At 41.2% G+C, this 19,936-nt stretch overlaps 1 protein-coding gene across 13 annotated transcripts in view; it reads right to left on the bottom strand.

Annotated features, from left to right (window-relative positions):
• The window catches only part of ctnnd2b (catenin (cadherin-associated protein), delta 2b), a 233,597-nt gene that overhangs the window by 37,774 nt on the left and 175,887 nt on the right, over nt 1-19,936 (bottom strand). For all 13 annotated transcript variants that reach the window (XM_026149115.2, XM_080293036.1, XM_080293037.1 and 10 more), the window contains one exon: nt 12,924-13,137. In XM_026149115.2, coding sequence (XP_026004900.2) covers nt 12,924-13,137 — 214 coding nt within the window. The remainder of the gene's footprint in view (nt 1-12,923; nt 13,138-19,936) is intronic.

The raw sequence follows: 19,936 nt of genomic DNA, 5'->3' as shown, positions 1-19,936 counted from the left end.
GACTACAGAGAGGATTAATGGGTGTAGTGAAGGAGGTAATGCAGAAGGCTGGTGGGACAGAAGAGGATGCTAGAGATCAGGTGTGATGAAGACAGATGATCTGCTATGGCGACCCCTAAAGGGAGCAGCTAAAAGAAGAAGAAGAATCAGCTAGGCACAAAGGTCTCGGATGTAATTTAAGTAAACAACACAATGCACCGATTATTTCTCTCTTGGACAGTAATGTTAAGTAGTAGTTGTTGTTTTTTAATGACACTAAAACTACAAGCAGTTTATATAAGGATAGTTTTGGTTATGTAGATTTTCAAAATTTCTGACGAAACCTTAATATGTTTTTTTTAAATTCCACTTGTTGCTAGCAGCATCACTTTGAAGAATCAATGTCTTTATATCTCTGGATTCTCATGCACACCTTATGAGACAGATATTTGTTACATTGTGACATTTGGGCCACACATACACCCACAGCATTCACACAATACTTGCCACAACCCATGTTAAGCATGCTACATGACTTCTGGGCAAGATGAGGCCCACACAACACTTGGCAGTGTGGTGACAGAGTTTTGCCAAAAGGCACAAATGTGTCTGATATTTGGGCAAAGTAGCTCCTACATGCATGTTTATTTAAAAAATGATGCAAAGAATTAAGACATTTTTCCTGGAAAGTCAAGAGGATTGCAAGAGCTTGTAATTTGCAATTAATCCATGCATGCATGCCTAAATTGTTACTAAAATCTTTTAAAGTGTTAGATGTTGTCTATCCCAGTAGCATTTCCTAATCTGTGAACAACACAGAGGCTGCTTATTGTGATGAAAATAGCCAATTAGCTCTACATTCTGCAAAATCTAAAAATAATGCATTTAATGTCCTGTGGCTAAACTGTTGGAGCACAGTGTGTAATTTCCCATTGTTATAGATCACACATTAGTTATAGCCTGTAAGTTGATGTCATTTTTCATATTTCAAAATTTGATCATATAAATATCTATTTTCATCTCTTTTAACTTAGTGGTGTCTAAACAACTCTGACAGATCTGCTCTTCAGTATGAAATTTGGTCTGACGGACTTAACATGTCTGCAACTTGCAGTGTTCTAATGAAAAACAGTGACTCTCCCACAATGTGAATTTCCATTTTCAATGCATGCTAAATGAGTGGATAAGTAAGAAATAAACACATATTGCACATGTCAAAAATGCAATGAATGATGTCATGCTGCAGCTGCAAGACAAAGATGACTTTTCCCCATCCTGAGTAAAGTCAGCTGTTTGCCAGCATTGCTACTCGCTGTGCAGGGTATGACATCATCTCCCTGAGGTGAAAGGCAGTGGGATTTTATCTTTGATTTGAAACACACGCTCTCTCTCACACACACGCGCGCAGTCTCGTGCACACATAATATTGCCTCGATGTACACTGGCTCATGTTATTGCTTGCTTACACACATGGATTCAGGCATGCACAAACACTTGCATCCAAGCCCTTAAAGACATGCGCGCACACGCACACACACACACACAGTCATGAGTGTGTGACAGATGAAGGAGGTTAATTGCCTCAGCCTTACATCATGAGTGGCAGCAGGAGGTTGTTATGTGGAGGGAGGGGAAATGAATATGTTGGCTATGTCTCTTTGTCTGTGAAGCCATTTCCCATCTTTCATTTGCAGCGTACTTTCATCCCACTGTCATATTTCTCTCTTCTGCAACAGGTTCCTTTGTCCCCCACTTGATCTTGCTCTCGTTTCATTTTTTATTCCTCAAGTCTCCCAGTGTATTTCAGTAAGTGCTTGCTTTTTGACACATCCTTGTTGTGGACCACTTTGAATCTGAGACTTCAGAGATTGCCATTCTGTTTGTGTGTCTACCTTTCCACAGGCATGAAGGTTGGGCTAGTCATCAGACTACAACTATATTAAAATACATCTGATTAGGACTGTAATTCTCCGACGTGAACCTTAACACTGCCGCAGCACAGCAAGAAGATTGTGGGTTCAAACCTGTTGGTCGTCTGAGGCTGAATTTGTTTATTAAGATTCTCCTTTCACTTTTCAACCAAAGTTTGATGCAAAAATGTTTTTTCTAGACGTCGTTTAACAGTCTGAGAAGACAGCTTGTCACTTTTCCTTTTAAACCAAATCTCAATGTTGGTCAGCCAACAAAGTCATCTTTTGGATGTCTATTCAACAACTATTATCAACTATTATCGAAGCCACATTTGAAGCTACTAGTACTTGAATGTTCACCCGTTTAAGAAAAAACTGCACACTCTACATCAGTGCAGTCAATTATCAGCTTTAGTTATTGTTTCCTTACGCACAAAAAGGGAAAAAAAAAAATAAAAGAACACACTCCTATTACACAACATATCATACTCTCAAGCATATGGTTAAACCATCCTGCCCACTGAGCAGTACGGTATATGCTCTATATCTGTTGAAATGCATCACTGCACCTAAACTCATTTATGAGAAAAGTCAAGTGAACACTGTGCAAAAAAAATACATAAACCAGCAAAGATGTTTGTTCTGTCTCACAGGGAAGCTCACCTCTGCTAATGTGCTTTTCTAGCTTTTTCATCTATAGGCCTACAATTGCTATAAGTTCCAACAAGAAATCCCCTTCAGGAGCTGCTTGCATTCAAGTTACGTACATAACATCTCTAGGGAGCCCACGCTAGTGGTATGACCTTGAGAACAGCAGGGGGGGTTTTGTAGTAAGAGAGACCACCCTCCTCTGACAGACTGTGTACACCACCTGCCTTCTGAGTGGCTCCGCAGTCCTTTGAACAACTGAGGATAAATCAGTTGTCACCTTTACTAATTGCTGAAATTGTGCAGTAGAAACACAATGTAGATTACAGCTAAGGCAGCCCTGAAGATCACTGGCGACACGCTGAGCCAGCCGTCTTGCAGCTGAAAGTGACCAGGCTCACATTTTTATCCCTTACATCAGCGGTCCCCAACCCCCGGGCCTCGGACCGGTACCGGTCCGTGAGTCGTTTGGTACCGGGCCACGAGAGTTGAGGCTCAGGTGTGAAATGTATGGTTTTCAGGGTTTTTATCGGTTTTCAGCGTTATTTTGTTATCGTTTTTATCGTTACCTCGGTTTTCCTGGTACTTTTCACGTGTGTTATGAATAAATCTTCTTTTTTCGGTACCGGTACTAGTTTTATTTTGCTGTATTTATCCGCGACACCTTAAAGGCCGGTCCGTGAAAATATTGTCGAGCATAAACCGGTCCGTGGCGCAAAAAAGGTTGGGGACTGCTGCCTTACATGACACAGAAAGGAGATTTCTTAAAGCAGGGTCAACGGCAGCACAAAGATGCATCGTATGGATTTGACTTGAAAGAACAGCCTACGTGCAGCTTTTATACCGATCTTGACTGAATAAATTCACTGAATAAAAAGGTTATGAAATATATGTGAGATTGTGCTGATATCAGCAGACTTAATTACAATGGCTAGTTCTGTCATGGTCGGCTGTGTGGCAGGCAGGCAGGAGTGGTGGACCCAAAATGCAGGATTCTCAGGACACGAGGTTTAGACAGAAAATGCAGCTTTATTGCTGGAGCAGAACATCAAGATAAAATAAAACTCACAAAAGCAAACAAAACTCTAAACAGAGATGCAGGAGGACTGGAAATCCTAAACACGCAGCAAGTGAGGGTGAACAGACGTTAACGATGCGACACCGAGTAGGGGAAGACACAGACACTAAATACAAGAGGTGAACGGAGCAAAGAGGAAACAGCTGGGAGACACGGCTGACGTTGATTACACTGACGAGACAGGGAGAGCACAAAGCTGAACGCACTGACAAAGGACACAGACCTACAAAATAAGACAGGAAGCACACGCCAGACAGAGACAGACTCGTAAACAGGCATAATGACGTCATGGACAAACAGAGGGACATACGGGCAGAGAAGACCAAGCACAGGCAACCTAAACCAAACATAAGGGCAAGATAACAAAACCTAAACCAGACATAATCATCATCGTCATCAACATCATCATCAGATAACTAAAGAATCAGAATATAATTGTAATCAAAACAGTATCACCAGAGAATAACCAATCCATAATGCAAAAATAAACCAAAACATAAGAAACTCAAAATGCTGGGTCGACCCGACCCAGGACCGTGACAAGTTCACTGACTTTTTTGACTTTATATCAGTATTAGGGGTGTCATGATAACCTTGTATTGATGATATTTAAAGGTGAAATAGCAACACTGTGTGAATAATATGGTAACAACTGTGTAATACAGACTCAGTGTGATTGCATTTCTACTCAATTTGTCCAGAAGTGACACATTTATAACCTCAAATTAAAATCATAGGTGTCAGCTTTACTCTGTTGTCATAATGATTACTGTTTAATCACTTGGTCTACACTGGCCTATAGCTGTGTGCATTAATGAGCCTCAAAGTGAGTAATTATATTTACACAGTTTGGGTCCTTTAATGACTTTGTCACTGATCACTGGAAACACTGTGGGGAAGCATTTTATATAGTTTATGTCAAGGTCAACCAGAGTGCTTCTGCAATATGGCAGAAAGAAAGTAGGAAAGGAAGAAGACTTGTGGTAATATCCCATTCTTCATGAGATTCAATCTGGTTTTAATGAATGGACTTATTATTTACCTGTAATTATGAAAGAGGCTTGATATTTTCTTAACAGAGGAACTGCATTAAAAATCATTTTAAATGGACTGAAAAGATAATGAGCACCGTAGAACTCAAGGGAACAAAACTGCTGCATGTTTACATAATTAACTGTGGATGTGCGGCATGCACAAAAACATATTTTTGCATTATTTCCACTGATTTTAAGTCTTGTGCAGCTTTATGTTCATCTTTTTATATCTTTTCATGCATTGGCCTATCAGGCGTCCTTAACTATTACATTCTGTTAATAATCAAGAATTGTTCTTTTAGTCCTCCCTTTTTTCATATGAGCCCCTCACTCTATCAAGCTGATGTCCTCTTTGCTCTGCTAAAGCTTGATGAGCACCGTTGCTGGACTGCATCTAGACTGTGGAGCGTTCCCATCAGTACGACTCTGACAGCTTCCATATCTGCTTCTAACCAGCGTGAACAGTCCGGACCTGTCGCTTGCAGTGGTGTTTTCTCCCATGACTGACTAAAAAAAAAAAGTTGTATTGTAATGACAAGTGGAACCACAGCTACTGACAGAACGCAAATCTGTGAAGGGAATAAAGAAGTTAAAGAAAGCGCAGCAAGCTGTGAGTCAGAGGGGGCCGATGTCATGTTATTAGCACTCCTCTGTAGCTCAGATTAGCTAATCATTTTCACCAACATGTTCATAGCAGCAATAAATGGACCTCGTGTAGAATTAAAATGACTAAAACATAGACAGGTAAAGCTTGGGGTTAATAAAATAACTGTTCGGTTTTCTCAACTGAATCCACCATGAGCTCCTAGTTCTTCCTGCTTCTCTGTGACTCTTCATATATCCTTTACACCACATGTGTCAAAGTCAAGGCCTGCGGGCCACATCCAGCCCGGCGTACATTTATATCCGGCCTGCGAGATCATTTTATATAGATGTATTATTATTGTTATGCATGGCCCGGCGATATGAGGCGCTAATAATATACAAACTACAGATCCCATAATGCAGTGCGGCATCCTCCTTGCTGAACGCTAGGCTAACTGGGAACATTCCCTCGTCAATGGAGAAGCTCTTTGGGGGTGGCGTCAATCAGGTCAAACTTCTGTTATTGCGAAGCTAGCCGCTCACAATGGCGAAGAGAAAAGTTGATTCTGAAAGCAGAACCTTTCAGCGCCAGTGGGTGACTGACAGTGTTGGGAAGGTTACTTTTAAAATGTATTCCATTACAGATTACAGAATACATGCCCCAAAATGTATTCTGTAACGTATTCCGTTACGTTACTCGATGACAGTAACGTATTCTGAATACTTTGGATTACTTAATATATTATCATACTTTGTACAACTACGCGAATGTACTATTGCTGTGTGATGTCAGCTCGTAGCTGAAAAATAGCTTTACTTTGTTGTGTGGGTCAACTTTTCTTGCGAGAGACAGAGAGAGGCGTTGAAAGGCTGCTCCAACGGAACTTCTTGTTTCGGAGGAAAACACAAACACAGTGTACAGTCGAGTCCTTACTTACAACTGGGCTCGTCAGGCACTCTTCTTGGCTGCAGTGGTTATTATTATATTTACATGCTTCCAGCTCCCGTTTTTGCTCGATGACAGCTCAGACTTTTCCACTATCCTTTTTCTCCCTCCTATTGCTCACAGACACATAACGGGTATGGCAGTCCATTCTCAATGCAACACGGACTACACTGCCCATGAGGCTACATTCTTTAGAGCTATGCCTATAGCATTCTGCCTGGTAGCTTAGAACAACAACAACAACAACAACAACAACAAAAAGGCGCTCTCTCACCCAGGAAACACACAGTCGCAGAGAGAGAGAGAGAGAGAGCGTCGCCCTGTAACCATGGCAACCGTAACGCTGCCACCTGGAACAACAGAACATAGCTGTCAAACAACACCCAAACAGTCCTGACCCACCACAATATGAACCAGGAAAGTACCGCAGTGTAATCCATTTATTTCAACAAAGTAACTGTATTCTAAATACCACCTTTTTAAACGGTAACTGTAACGGAATACAGTTACTCATATTTTGTATTTTAAATACGTGACGGCGGTACATGTATTCCGTTACTCCCCAACATTGGTGACTGAATATATGTTTACAGACATTGCTGGTAAACCTGTGTGTCTTATCAGTGGAGCTAATGTGGCTGTAATTAAGGAATTTAATTTAAGACGGCACTACCAGACAAAACGTCAGGATAAGCTGAAAAACCTAAATGCAGAGCAGAAACTACAGAAAGTAGAAGCCTAAAGAAGAATCTGACATTTCAGCAGACTTTTTTCACCAGAGCAAAAGTCACAAAGTGAAGCTGTTGTGAAAGCAAGTTTTATTGTAGCAGAGGAGACAGCCAAATCAGCCCGGCACTCAGAAGAGCTGCATGATGAAGGTGTGCGACGTCTTGTGTCCAGACAAAACGCAGATTTTGGCAAATGTGAGCCTGAGGAGAAATACGATTGCTGATCGGGTTTGTGAGATGGCCACTGATTTAAGAACACAGTTGTGTGAAAGAAGCAAAAACTTTATTGCATACTCTCTTGCTGTGGATGAAAGTATAGACATGATGGACATTGCACAGCTGGCCATCTTCATCCGTGTAGAGGAAATATTGAACATTAAATCGATGCATGGGACAACTACAGGAAAAGACATTTTTTAAAACGTATGTCAAAGTGTAACCGACATGAAACTGCCCTGGGACAAACTTGTTGGACTTACAACAGATGAAGCGCCGGTGTTGTGCGGTGAAAAAAGTGGACTAGTCAGCAGGATGCGAGTAAAGATGCAGGAGGAGAACTGTACCGGTGAGTTAACAGCATATCACTGCATCATACACCAGGAAACGCTGTGTGGTAAAGTCCTAAAAATGGAGCATGTAATGATCACCGTAACGCCAACCATAAATTTTATCTGAGCTAAAAGTTTAAATCACCGTCAATTTCAGTCTTTTATGCGGGAAATAGATTCAGAGTTTGCCGACATTCCTTATCATACAGAGGTCCGTTGGCTGAGTTGGGATAAAAATTCTCAATAGAGTTTTTGAGCTCAGCAATGAAATCTGTCAGTTCATGGACATGGCATGTATGATGCGGTGATGGTATTTCAAGTGAAGCTGTCACAAATGCACCAGTGCAACTTGTCTCACTTTCTCTGTTGCCAAGTAATGCTGAACCAAGTCAGCGGACTTTGCTGAATTGCACCTGTGCAGATTCAGATGGAGCTGCGGTGTAATGATACACTCAAGGGAAAGTACGACACTGAATGGCCCGCACAGTTTATTAGTTCCATTCCTGAAGCAATGCCCAGCTCCGTCTACATGCGGCTCGAACGTTGTGTATGCTTTCATTTATTTTTTCTGGGGTTTTTGGCAGCATGTTCATATTTCTAACTTGCATAATTTTGACAGGATATAGTTTTATGAAGAGCAAAATATTTAAAGTTAAAGTTTATTTTTTTTAAGTTTATTTAATCTGGAATAATATTCCTGTCTATTTTTATTCATATTTATGTTTAAAAAACATTGTTTTAGTGTGTTCAATAAATGTTTATCTTGTTTGGCCCGCGACCTAAAGTGTGCCTTGAGTTTTGGCCCCCTGTGCAATTGAATTTGACACCCCTGCTTTACACTACTTTGATAATTCTTCATAAATCTAACATTTGTATTCCATCCGTCAATATGTCCAACCATCCATCTTCTGCTGCTTGTCTGGATCCAGGGGCAGCAGTCTTTCCCTTTCAGCAAACCCAGAGTCTAACTATTGCCCGTCTCGCCTGGGTGCCCAGGGTCAGCTCTGGGCAAATTTAACGTACTGGAAACAGAATGGAGCACAACCTCACCTACTTCTGAGGTGCACAGAGAACAACAATAACATGAAGAACTAAAGATGTTGAACACACAATCATGCATCAGCAGTAATGCTGCTATTTGGTGTGTTCAATCTGCTTTATTCCCCCCATATAACCTTTATTAGTTCTAAAGACAGAAGGTAAAAAAAAGGACCGTAGTTACTGAACTGAAAGAGACTGAAGAGCACAGAGCAACAAGCCTGCTTGTCACTTTTTGTGCCATGAAGCAAGCTGCACACGTGAATGAATGTGTGTGCTTGTGAACCAGCCCTTTGTGCATGTTTGCGTGTCTGTGCGAGTCTGTAGCTACCAAGGCAGGCAGCTTGACTTCCCACTGTGATCCTGATTCAAAAAGCTCACCAGAGAGCAAGCAAGAGCCAGAGAGGGCAGGCAATATAGAAAAAGATGGGGAAAAAAAGGGAGATGGAGAAAGGCAAAGAGGACAGGAGAGAGACAGGAGAAAAGAGAGAGACCAATTACAAGAATCTGAGCGCAGAGGGATAAGAGAGGGAGTGAGAGAGGCTGGCAAACAGGGAGGGAGAGAGAGTTATTTCCTCTGGGTCTTTGAGAGACAGAAGAGAGGAGAGCATGGTCTGTCTACGTCCGGTCGGTCGTTCAGCTGATTAATTTGTGACAGGAGGGATTTCTGTGCTTCGTGCCTTGAATTGCTTCTCTAATTTATATGGTAATCTTCTTTAAGACTCTAGCAGCATACAAAACCCTTTTATTTCCATCTCTGCTAAGCCTAAAACCTTTTCTAGACTCACTACACACATATGCATATTCAGAAATGCACACGCGGGTCAAACTCAACACCATGTGGCTGTATGTTGGAGCTGACATGCTTCTTGGTTTAACTTTCCTAATAAGACTTTTCCATTACTATTCAGAACTGTGGGATATCAGCCCATATACTTCTTAAACTGTTTGTCTCTCACCAATATCTCACATCAGCCTGATGTGTGAAGTGCTGCTGTAAATAATTTGGAATGTGGGCAAAGGCTCTGTGCAGCTTTTGTGTGAGGAGACACTTTGCTTTTGGACAGTTTGCAGAGAGGGAAAACAAGTTTTCACAGTTACAGGTAAGCTGGACTGAAACCTCTCCTAATGTCTCCAAGAATTTGTTAGCTGCTTGGAATACTGTCATGAAATGGTGTTAGACATCCTCGATAAAATAAGAATGCTGTTAAAAACCTGATTTCAGATTTGTAAAACAGAAAAAAAGGACTTTACTGTATTCCCCCAAATCTAGGTCGAGCCTAAATATCCCATGTAATTGTACCAAATGAAAACTACTTGGCACTGTATCATCAAAGTAATCGGCTGAGATTCATCCACAGACTGTGGCTTCTCTTGGTGCTATCAACAATCAGACAGGACAATAAATACATTGTGGAAAAGAGCCAGAGATTAATCATGACTAATGAGTAGATGCAGAGCAGTAAGAGTGAAGAAGAAACAGCGCATGGGAAGTCCCCAGCAGCCTAGGCTTACTGCAGCATAACTAATGCCTCTTTTCCACTAGTACCTACTCGGCTCAGCTTGACTCAACGATACTCAGTTTGTGGGTAAGGTCCTTATAGCAAGGTGGCCTGAAAGCCCTGTGATGTCATTTGTATGCAATACATTCTTCTTTTGGAATCAAAATGCAAGGTCTTAAATAATCAGGCCCCATTCTATCTTAATGACCTTGTAGTACCATATCACCCCATTAGAGCACTTCACTCTCGCACTGCAGGCTTACTTGTTGTTCCTAGAGTATTTAAAAGTAGAATATGGGAGGCAGAGCCTTTAGTTTTCAGGCCCCTCTTCTGTGGAACCAGCTTCCAGTTTGGATTCAGGAGACAGACACTATCTCTACTTTTAAGATTAGGCTTAAAACTTTCCTTTTTGCTAAAGCATATAGTTAGGGCTGGACCAGGTGACCCTGAATCCTCCCTTAGTTATGCTGCAATAGGTGTAGACTGCTGGGGGATTCCCATGATGCATTGAGTATTTCTTCTTCAGTCACCTTTCTCACTCAACATGTGTTAATAGACCTCTCTGCATTGAATCACACTTGTTATTAATCTCGGTTTCTCTTCCACAGCATGTCTTTATCCTGTTTCCTGCTTTCATCCCAACCAGTCGCAGCAGATGGCCCCGCCCCTCCTTGAGCCTGGTTCTGCTGGAGGTTTCTTCCTGTTAAAAGGGAGTTTTTCCTTCCCACTGTTGCCAAAGTGCTTGCTCATAGGGGGTCATATGATTTTTGGGTTTTTCTCTGAATTGAAACACTCTTGTTTGTGAACAACAATTCTGTGAATTGAATAGATATGGATTAGACTTCAGTTTCACACTCTTCCTGTTAATCTAGTACAAATTTGGCATGGCTAAGTAATGGTTTCATGTGGTCTAGTACTAGATTAGACAATTACAGGAATCAGACGACAATGAAACAACCCACTTTCGCTGCCAAAATAGCTTTGAACCCATCAGGGCATAGATACATGGGAATGTCCTCTGATGTCTGGTTCTTTTGGGTCCTCTGGGTCGGAGGACAGTGCAACCATGCATTCTATATATGCTCGACCAGAATGGGCTATGTAAGCTTATCAACACCTTGTTTGTCATGTTCCTCAAGTCAATGCCTAGCATTTTTTCCGTGTGCGAGTGGCACTGTCCTGCTGAGGGGAGGCCACTGCCAGTGGGAAGGGAACAAAGTTTGTTTAGGTCAGTACCAACCCATCAGTGGCAAAGATCAACCCAAGGATTCCCAGAGAATTAGATCTTTGTTACTATTTGGTTCATTTGTTAGTGGTATTAATGTCGTCACTGATTTGCTTACACGTCCTCACAGGCTGACTACGGCAATAAAAGGCATAAATCATAGGACAAATATCCATCTCTTTGCAGCTCCATAGCAAAGATGTTTTCATGAGTACTGGTGCTGGTAAGAGAAATCTATATTTCTCATTTGGCTCATGGACTGGAAACACCCCGCCCCACCCCTGGGAGTTTCTGGCTGTAGATCAGTTTGAAAATTAAGTAACATTCCTCTTCTGGCTCCATCATCTCTCCATCCCTCTCGAGAGGTAAGAGTGTGTGGCCGTCCATGTAAACTCTAATCAGAAAAGAGATTGCCAGGATACAGTAAATGCTGTAAAAAAGAGGCGTTGCTGGTAATCCTTTAATCTATCCGAGTTTACAAATGCTGACCTCCACGTGGATTATAGAACCTCAAATTAGTCCACCCTGAACACAATTTCTATGGAGATATTTGTGTTTACTCACAGAGGATACAATCATGCTGTGGATACAAGTGCAGTACAGACCTTTGCACAGAAATTCAGTTTGACAAGTCAACAGCACTTGATGAGTACGGGGAAGTAGGCAGGCAGTAAACAGTTGTCTCCTCTGTGTGAGTGTGTGTGTGCCTCTGTATTTGTGCTGAAGTGTAAATGGAAACATGCATAATGCGGCATGTTTTGTGTCTTGGACTGCTCTCTGTAAATATAGTCATATCTGTATTGTCCATGTGAAGGAAAATAACGTGTGTGAGGACTATATAGGGACTATAGTACGAAGGAGTACCCACAGGTAGAAAATCTAAGACTTTTTCTTGAATTACAGTTTTATAGTATTTGGTATATTAGCAACAGGACCTTTATGTCCTGTATGGGCACCCTGACTTCTCTGCAGCTATGCAATGATGCACTGTGTATTCTGACACCTTTCTATGAGAACCAGCATTCCCTCTTTCAGTAATTTGAGCTTAAGTAGCTCATCTGTTGGATCGGACCACACAGGCCAGCCTTCGCTCAACATGTGAATCAGTGAGCCTTAGCTGCCCATGACTCTGTTGATTCAATTTCAAGCCCTTTCCTCAGGCTGAAATGTCCAACAAGCCTAGTGCTAGTTGAGGTTCACATAATGTTCTACAAAAATAAGCCTCATTTGTCCAGGAGAAGGATACACATCTGGTTAGTACCCAGGAAATATGGTGAGTATTCACTAATGATGGCAACTTCAAAATACACTATACGGACAAGTACTGGGCCACTTATAGATTACACCAACAAGAACTGCTCAGCCATTGTAGCACATGTAATGAAGCAGCCAGTTTTTAATCTAAAAGAGGTTTTGGAGCGATCTCGCTCTGTAATTTGTAACTATTGTCTGGCTTGGTATCTAAGTTGCTATGGTATGGAAGATCTAGGAGGGAAGAGAATTCACAAATTGACCTGTACTCGACTGTATGGAGCGACCACTTTAATGACCCATTCATTCATAAATGTTTTAAAAGGCAGGCTGCATGGCTAGGTGCTTGATTTTATACAATGTGACAATGAGACTGAAAACACCAGGATTCAAAGATAAAGAGGCGTGGTCCAAAACTTTTGTTTAGATAGCGTATGTGCACGTGTGTTACCTGTGAGCAGCTCTCGGATCTCCACGTCTGTGGTCTTCCGGAGTAGTCGCACTAGAGCGGGTATGCCTCCGCAGTTCTTCAGGGCGATCTTGTTGTCGTCGTTGGCTTTGCCATACACCAGGTTCCTCAGGGCTCCGCAGGCGCTGCGGTGCACGTCAGTCATCCTGTGGTCCAACAAGTCCACCAGCAGCTGGATTCCACCCTGCCGCCGAATCTGAGACCAGAGAGGAGGGACAGATATAAGGTGTGGATTATAATAAAACGAGGGGTGTTTTTATTTAGCCTGAAAGACATTGGAGCATCGTTTACCCCAATCTCCTCACAAAATGTTAACAGGTGAATTGTACTTTTTACCTTGTTAGTACTAAAATAAACAAACAGGCTATGCTGGTGCTCCTCTCACTGATACGAGATTTATTGAAATGCCAGCCACTGCACTTTCTGTCCTATCAGCCCTCCCTGCTTTCCTCTGTCTAGACAAAGAGAAAATGTAGGGCAGACTGGCTCCTCTCCATAAAAACAAAAGCAGTGGAAGAGATTGTGCAGAGATATGGTAGGTGTGCTTGTCTAACATGACTTTTGTACTGCAGCATTAAGCCTTATTGCACAGATGTGTTTGAAAATGCCACAGCCGATACTGGCTGTTTACAAAATCAGTCACTACATATTCCCTGTAACCTGGGGTGGTTAGGATAATATAAAGAACTTAATATTGTGTCAAAAAAACTGCAATTACAAGTGCATTTTAATAAACCAACACATAACCCCAAATAATACAACCAGCAGCAAAGTGATTGTAGATTTACCTCTTTTTCTTTTAGATAGAGGGAACAAAAATATGGAGATCTTTCTTACCAAGGGTGACGTGTAACTTGTTTTTTTTAAGTTATTCAATTTTGTTTCGTTTTACAGTCATGCTGTGCAAACATTCAAACAACAAAAACTTAAAATGAACGGCGCTAAGAGTATTTGGTAAGAGTACGTGGTTATAAGTAAGTAAGTAAAATAAATAAAATTTTATTTATATAGCACATTTCTAGATAGACATCACAAAGTGCTTTACAGATATAACAGATTAAAAGACAAAAAACAAACAAAGTTAACAAAAAGCAATTTTAAAAAGATAAGTTTTTAGCTGTTTTTTAAAAGTAATCAATGAATCCAATGAGTTCCAAAGTCGAGCGGCCACAGTAGCAAAAGCTCTATCACCCCTAGTTTTCAGTCTCGTATACTGAATGACAAGTAGGCCCTGACTACTCGACCTCAGAGACCTACTAGGGGCATAGGGCTGCAAAAGTTCAATAATATATGGTGGTGCTTGTTGTCGAAGAGCCTTAAAAGTTAAAACCAAAATCTTAAAATGGACTCTAGATTCGACAGGAAGCCAATGTAACTGCTTAAGCAACGGTGTTATATGTGAATATTTAGAAACTTTCGTCAAAAGTCTTGCTGCAGCATTCTGAACGATCTGCAGACGCTCCAAGGAACCTTTGTTTAAACAAGTAAACAGGGAATTGCAATAGTCCAATCGTGATGAAATAAAAGCATGAATAACAATCTCGAGTTCGGTATAGGAAATTATGGAGCTCAATTTAGAGATATTTCTTAAATGATAAAAGCAGGACCGAACAAGAGATTTAACCTGACTATCTAACGTAAGAGCAGGATCAAGGATAATCCCTAAGTTCCTGACAGATGGTTTTACAAACGCTGAAAGAGGACCAAGAGCATTTATTATACTGGGTCTATGTCTATCTGGGGCACATAAGAGGACTTCGGTTTTGTTATCATTTAGTTGGAGGAAGTTTTCAGCCATCCAGCCTTTAATGGTTTCCAAGCACACATTTAAAAGCTGCAGTTTAGAAACCTCCTCCGGCTTAAAAGATATAGTTGGATATCGTCCGCATAACAATGGTAACAAATATCCTCAAAAGGGCTCAGAATGTGCTGGAGAGGGAGTAAATAGACTAAAAACAGTAATGGCCCCAGCACAGAGCCTTGTGGCACACCAAAAGACAGAGACGCAGAAGATGATCTATACTTAGAAACTGCCACAGAGGAAAATCGGTCAGAGAGATACGAGGAGAACCCTTTCAATGCAGTCCCAGAGACACGACCCAGTATTTCAACCTGTTAAGTAAGATAAAATGGTCAACAGTATCAAAAGCCGCCGTAAGATCCAACATTAAGAGAACAGAACAATTTCCTGCATCACTTTGTAACAGAATATCATTAGAAACTCTAAGAAGGGCTGTTTCGGTGGAATGGACTTTACGAAAGCCCGATTGAAATTTGTCGAAAATACTATAATTATCTAAGACTGCTGTAAGCTGCTTAGCCACGATCTTCTCTAAAATCTTAGCGATTACCGGAATTTTTGAAATTGGTCTATAATTGCATAGGCTTTTTTAACAAAGGATGAATAACAGCAGTTTTAAAATAGGCAGGGACTATGCCCGAAGCCAAGGAGGTGTTAATTATAGTAAGAATGCAAGGACCAGTAGAGTAAAAAACATTTTTAAATAATGATGCAGGTAACACATCAAGAGAGCAAGTGGATAATTTTGTTGCACTGACTATTTTTTCCAACTCTGGTAGTGAAACAGGTGAAAAACCTTCTAAAACGACAGGCCGAGCTGGCGTGGGAGCAGACAGCGCAGATGCTGAAAAGGACAAGTTTTTCCTTATGTTACTGATTTTTTCTAAAAAGAAATCAAGAAAAGTTTCACAATCTTCAACAGAGGAGATAATGGCGGCAGGTGAAGCAGGAGTAATAATATTAGTAATAGTATCAAATAAAACTTTAGGATTACCTCTGCTCTTTGTAACCAACTGAGAAAAGTAAGCAGCCCTCGCAACTCTAATAGCACTGTTAAAGGAGGCTAAAAGATCCTTTAAATAGAGGAGATGAACATTTAAGTGCGTTTTCCTCCATAACCGCTCTGCTTTACGACAATTTCGTTTTATAAGACGAATGTTGTCATTTAACCAGGGTACAGACTTAGAAACAAGCACAGGTCTCATTTTAATCGGACAGATTTCATCTAAGATCGAAAGACAATGATAATTGAATAGATCTATAGAAAAATCAACATCGTTTTGTGGGGATAATGTTAATTTAAAAGCATCAGAGAACTTCTGTGCTGTGGAGGGGTTTATAGTACGGGAAATGACTGTCCGATGAACAGGAGACATAGGCTTGCAAAAAGACATATTAAAAAAGACACAATAATGGTCAGAAATAAAAATGTCCTTAGAACAAATAAAATCAATATTCAGACCCAAAGAAAAGACAAGGTCCAATGTATGGCCTTTGTTGTGTGTGGGGCCAGATACATGTTGGATAAAATGAAAAGAGTCCATAATGCTGGTAAAACCCCTAGCAAAGGGGTCGGACTCATCATCGACATGTATATTAAAATCTCCCACAAGAAGCAATTTAGACAACCTCATAGTAGAGGACAGAAAATCACTAAACTCAGCTAAGAACGAGCTGTTTGGGCCAGGAGGGCGATAAACCAGTGCACAGTGAAAAGGATCCTTCTTTCCGATTTTGATGAGCTGCAGCTCAAAAGACAGAAAGTGTCCAACTTTCACTGCACGGCAGTCTAAACGGCTCCGAAATGCCACCGCGAGGCCTCCTCCACGACCAGATCCTCGAGGCTGGCTAATGACAGAGAAGCCGTTTGGGCACATTTCAATAGTAGACGAATAATCCGAACCCCGTTGCCAGGTCTCAGTCAAAAACAGGAAGTCCAGATTTTTAGAAACAATGAAATCGTTAAGCACAAACGATTTATTCGCCAAAGATCGGGCATTAAAGAGCGCCATAGACAGCGGGGTGAAAACATTGTTGTTGGTAGAAGCTCGAGTTTCTCGAGCTAAAGGGCGTAAATTCCCGAGATCAGAGCCTTCATGTTCATATATTCCACTCACCGAGGGGATAAAAAACCAGTCAGCAGAAGAGTCTGGATGAACCCTTCTGAGATAACACGAGAGCCAGGCCTCTCCATATAGCTGTCATGTGCGTAGGCAACAGAAAACGCCCGACATCGCTTTCTAATCAGCCAAAGGAGCCTAAGCTTCACCTGGATGCCTGATCTCTTTCCTCTTCTTCTCCGTAGTCTACGGGGAACGCTGAAAGCGTTGGCCGAAGATTCAGTCACAGGCAGAGGGTGGAAGGTACCAGAGGAATGCGGGAAAAAGAGTGGAGAATGGAAAGTCCCACAAAAGGAAGAGGAAAAAACATCTTTGGCCGTCATTGACGAACGGATGGATAATAGCGTCAGACGGTCGTAGACCAAGGCAGCCAGAACATCATTAAAACAGTTAAAAAACAGCAGAGTAGAGAGAAAAAACACAACAATAGAGCGAAAACAGCTACACCCGACAGCGGCAAAGCCAAACACAGGCGCCATCATGCCGGAGAGTTTTATTGTTAGCAACAAAACAGAACAGTTGTGGAATTGAAGTAAACATACGTATTAGTATGTATTACTCTACTTTCAAGGACCCTTTGAGACAAGACCAAAGATGAGATGTTTGGTCATAATGATTTGTCTAAAAACAAACACACAAACACAGAATATCAGCACAAATACCTCATCCCAACTATCAAACACGGTGGTGGAGGGGTGATGATTTGGGATTGATTTGCAGCTGCAGGACCTGGGCACGTACCAGTCACTGAGGCAACTATGAACTACTCTGTATACCAAAGTACTCCAGAGTCAAATGTAGGCCAACTCTGACAGCTAAACTGGGTCTGTCAAGGTTCTGGGTCATTTGACATGGTATTTGTGGTTTTTGGGCTTTCAGGTTTTGTTTATTTAAATAATCTATTCGACTCATGGTTTGATTCATGTATTTTCAGTGTATTTAGTCTAATTCATAGATGCTTTAGAGTCTATTTCCTTCATCAGGGTTCCCATCCTCTTGTGTCGACCTCATTCACGTGTGTGTTTTCCCTGTTTAGTTATCTCACTTCCTGCTTTATTTTGATAGCTGTGCTTTGCTTTTGCTCTGTGATTTAGTTCAGCTGTCTTTGTTTCCAATACTTTATAGTTTTCAGTTCCTTTTTGGACTTTTTGTTTCATCCCTTTTTTGTGGATTATCTGCCAACAGCCTTAATAAATGGTTCTCTTTTTGTTAATTCCTTCCTGCATTCTGAGTCTGAGTGTTTGGATCCACATTCTACAACTCGTGATGGGATCATGCATCAGGACAAAAGAATCTCAGTGTGGAAAAAGCCTGGACCTCAACTTGATTGAACTGCTGGGACCTTAAGAGAGCTGTGCATAAACAGATGTTCATAAATCGTAAGGAACTGAAACGATCTCGTACAGAAGAATGGGACGCAATTACTCTGCAATAATGTGAGAGACTGAGAAAGTCATGCAGAAAATGACTGCTAAACATGGTCCTGCAGGGTATTGAATCATGGGGTTCAGAAAGTCCTGTGAAAACTTTCCTTTTCACATGACTGAATGCACTGAAGTACTTGGTTACGTTTAGACACTATAATGTTTTGGTAAGGTTTAGGAAAAAAACAAAAAAAACATCCAAACCACCCTGTGATTAAAGGACAGAGTGCTACAATAATTCTGCAAGTTGAAAAATGACGCTTAAAGGGCTTTTATTTCAAGGGGTCTCCCAGAAGTGTTACAATCAAGTGACAGATCAAACTTAGTACTGTCTAGACTCGTTTCACGCACAAACACAAAACACATCTTATGCGTAATTTTGGGAATGCCAACAGCTCTGGAATAACAGCAGTATTTGACACCTTGAGAATGGGAACGGGCTGAGATCTCTCTGTCTATTATTTCACCAGTCAGGCATCTTTCTCAAGGACAAAAACAGCTTGGCCCCTGGGTTGTAGTTTTGGCAGTCCTGCGCTACATACTACCATACTTCATCAGTCATCTTACACAACCTCGTCTCTCCCTCACTCTATTTTTTAATGCCTGTTGGCTCATTGCTGTTTGAAGAACTTTGTTTGCCCTCGAATCCATTTCCTCCATGGGGATTAATAAAGTGAACAGAGCTGAACTGAGTTGACATTGAGGAGACAGATGAAACTGTTTTCTGCAAGACACTGAGCAGTGATGGCTCCAAAGGACAGGAGGAGCAAGTGTAGGCACGCAGTTATAAGCAAAACTGGGTTAAGTGCTCGTAATGAGGAGTTAATGCCATCTGATGAGCAGTGTGGCGGAGCTCCTGCAGGTGCGCACGACTGGGGCAGAGTTTATTGTGAACAAAGGCATGTCTTCAATCTTCATTTCTTGATGTAATGCATTACACTCAGCAACACCTTCACATATTGCAGTGCAGACACATACTTCATACTGCAGTTCTCTTCATTACTTGCCGCAACAAAGAGAGATAATGCCGAGAAAAGCATAAAAGATTCCTATGAAGAAACTGGGCAGATTCACCGCCTTCCAGCTCAGCATCTGATTTCTCACAATGTGTGATGCTAATCAGGTGTTCTTTATCCTGAATGAAGAACACTGAGAGAAAGCCTTCTTCATCAATTCCAATTAGGGACTAAATAAGTTAACAAATTAACCAGATTTTTCAATGTGTAGATTTTTGTGCTTAAGCTTCATAAAACATTTATCATATAAAGTTATTTATTATGTGGCATGATTATGATCTGCACATTGGTCTCTGGTACTACATAGCTCCTCTCCTCCCTCTATGAAAACACACTAGCTAACTCATTCATATTAAAAAGCAAAAGAGGACTAAGGAGGAAGAAAACAGCAGCTGTAATTCTCATCTTCAGGAGGAGTTCAGCTAAAATTAACCCCCTGCTTGCTTTATCTTTGTTCTTGTGTTAGAGAGCAATGGCACCTGGTACAGTACATACAAATTACATAAGACTTTATTTTTTTACTCTTGGTTGAACTCACAAGCGCCAACATTACATTAGTGAACTCAACAAAGGCATCTATTTGCATGCAGGTTTACTTCCGAGGAAAAATGAATACAAAAAAACACTGTGCGGG

Source organism: Astatotilapia calliptera, chromosome 18 (genome assembly GCF_964374335.1).
Source record: "Astatotilapia calliptera chromosome 18, fAstCal68.1, whole genome shotgun sequence".
Classification (NCBI taxonomy): Eukaryota; Metazoa; Chordata; class Actinopteri; order Cichliformes; family Cichlidae; genus Astatotilapia; species Astatotilapia calliptera.
The sequence above is the reverse complement of the archived record's forward strand: the minus strand, read 5'-3'. Positions and strand labels throughout refer to the sequence as shown.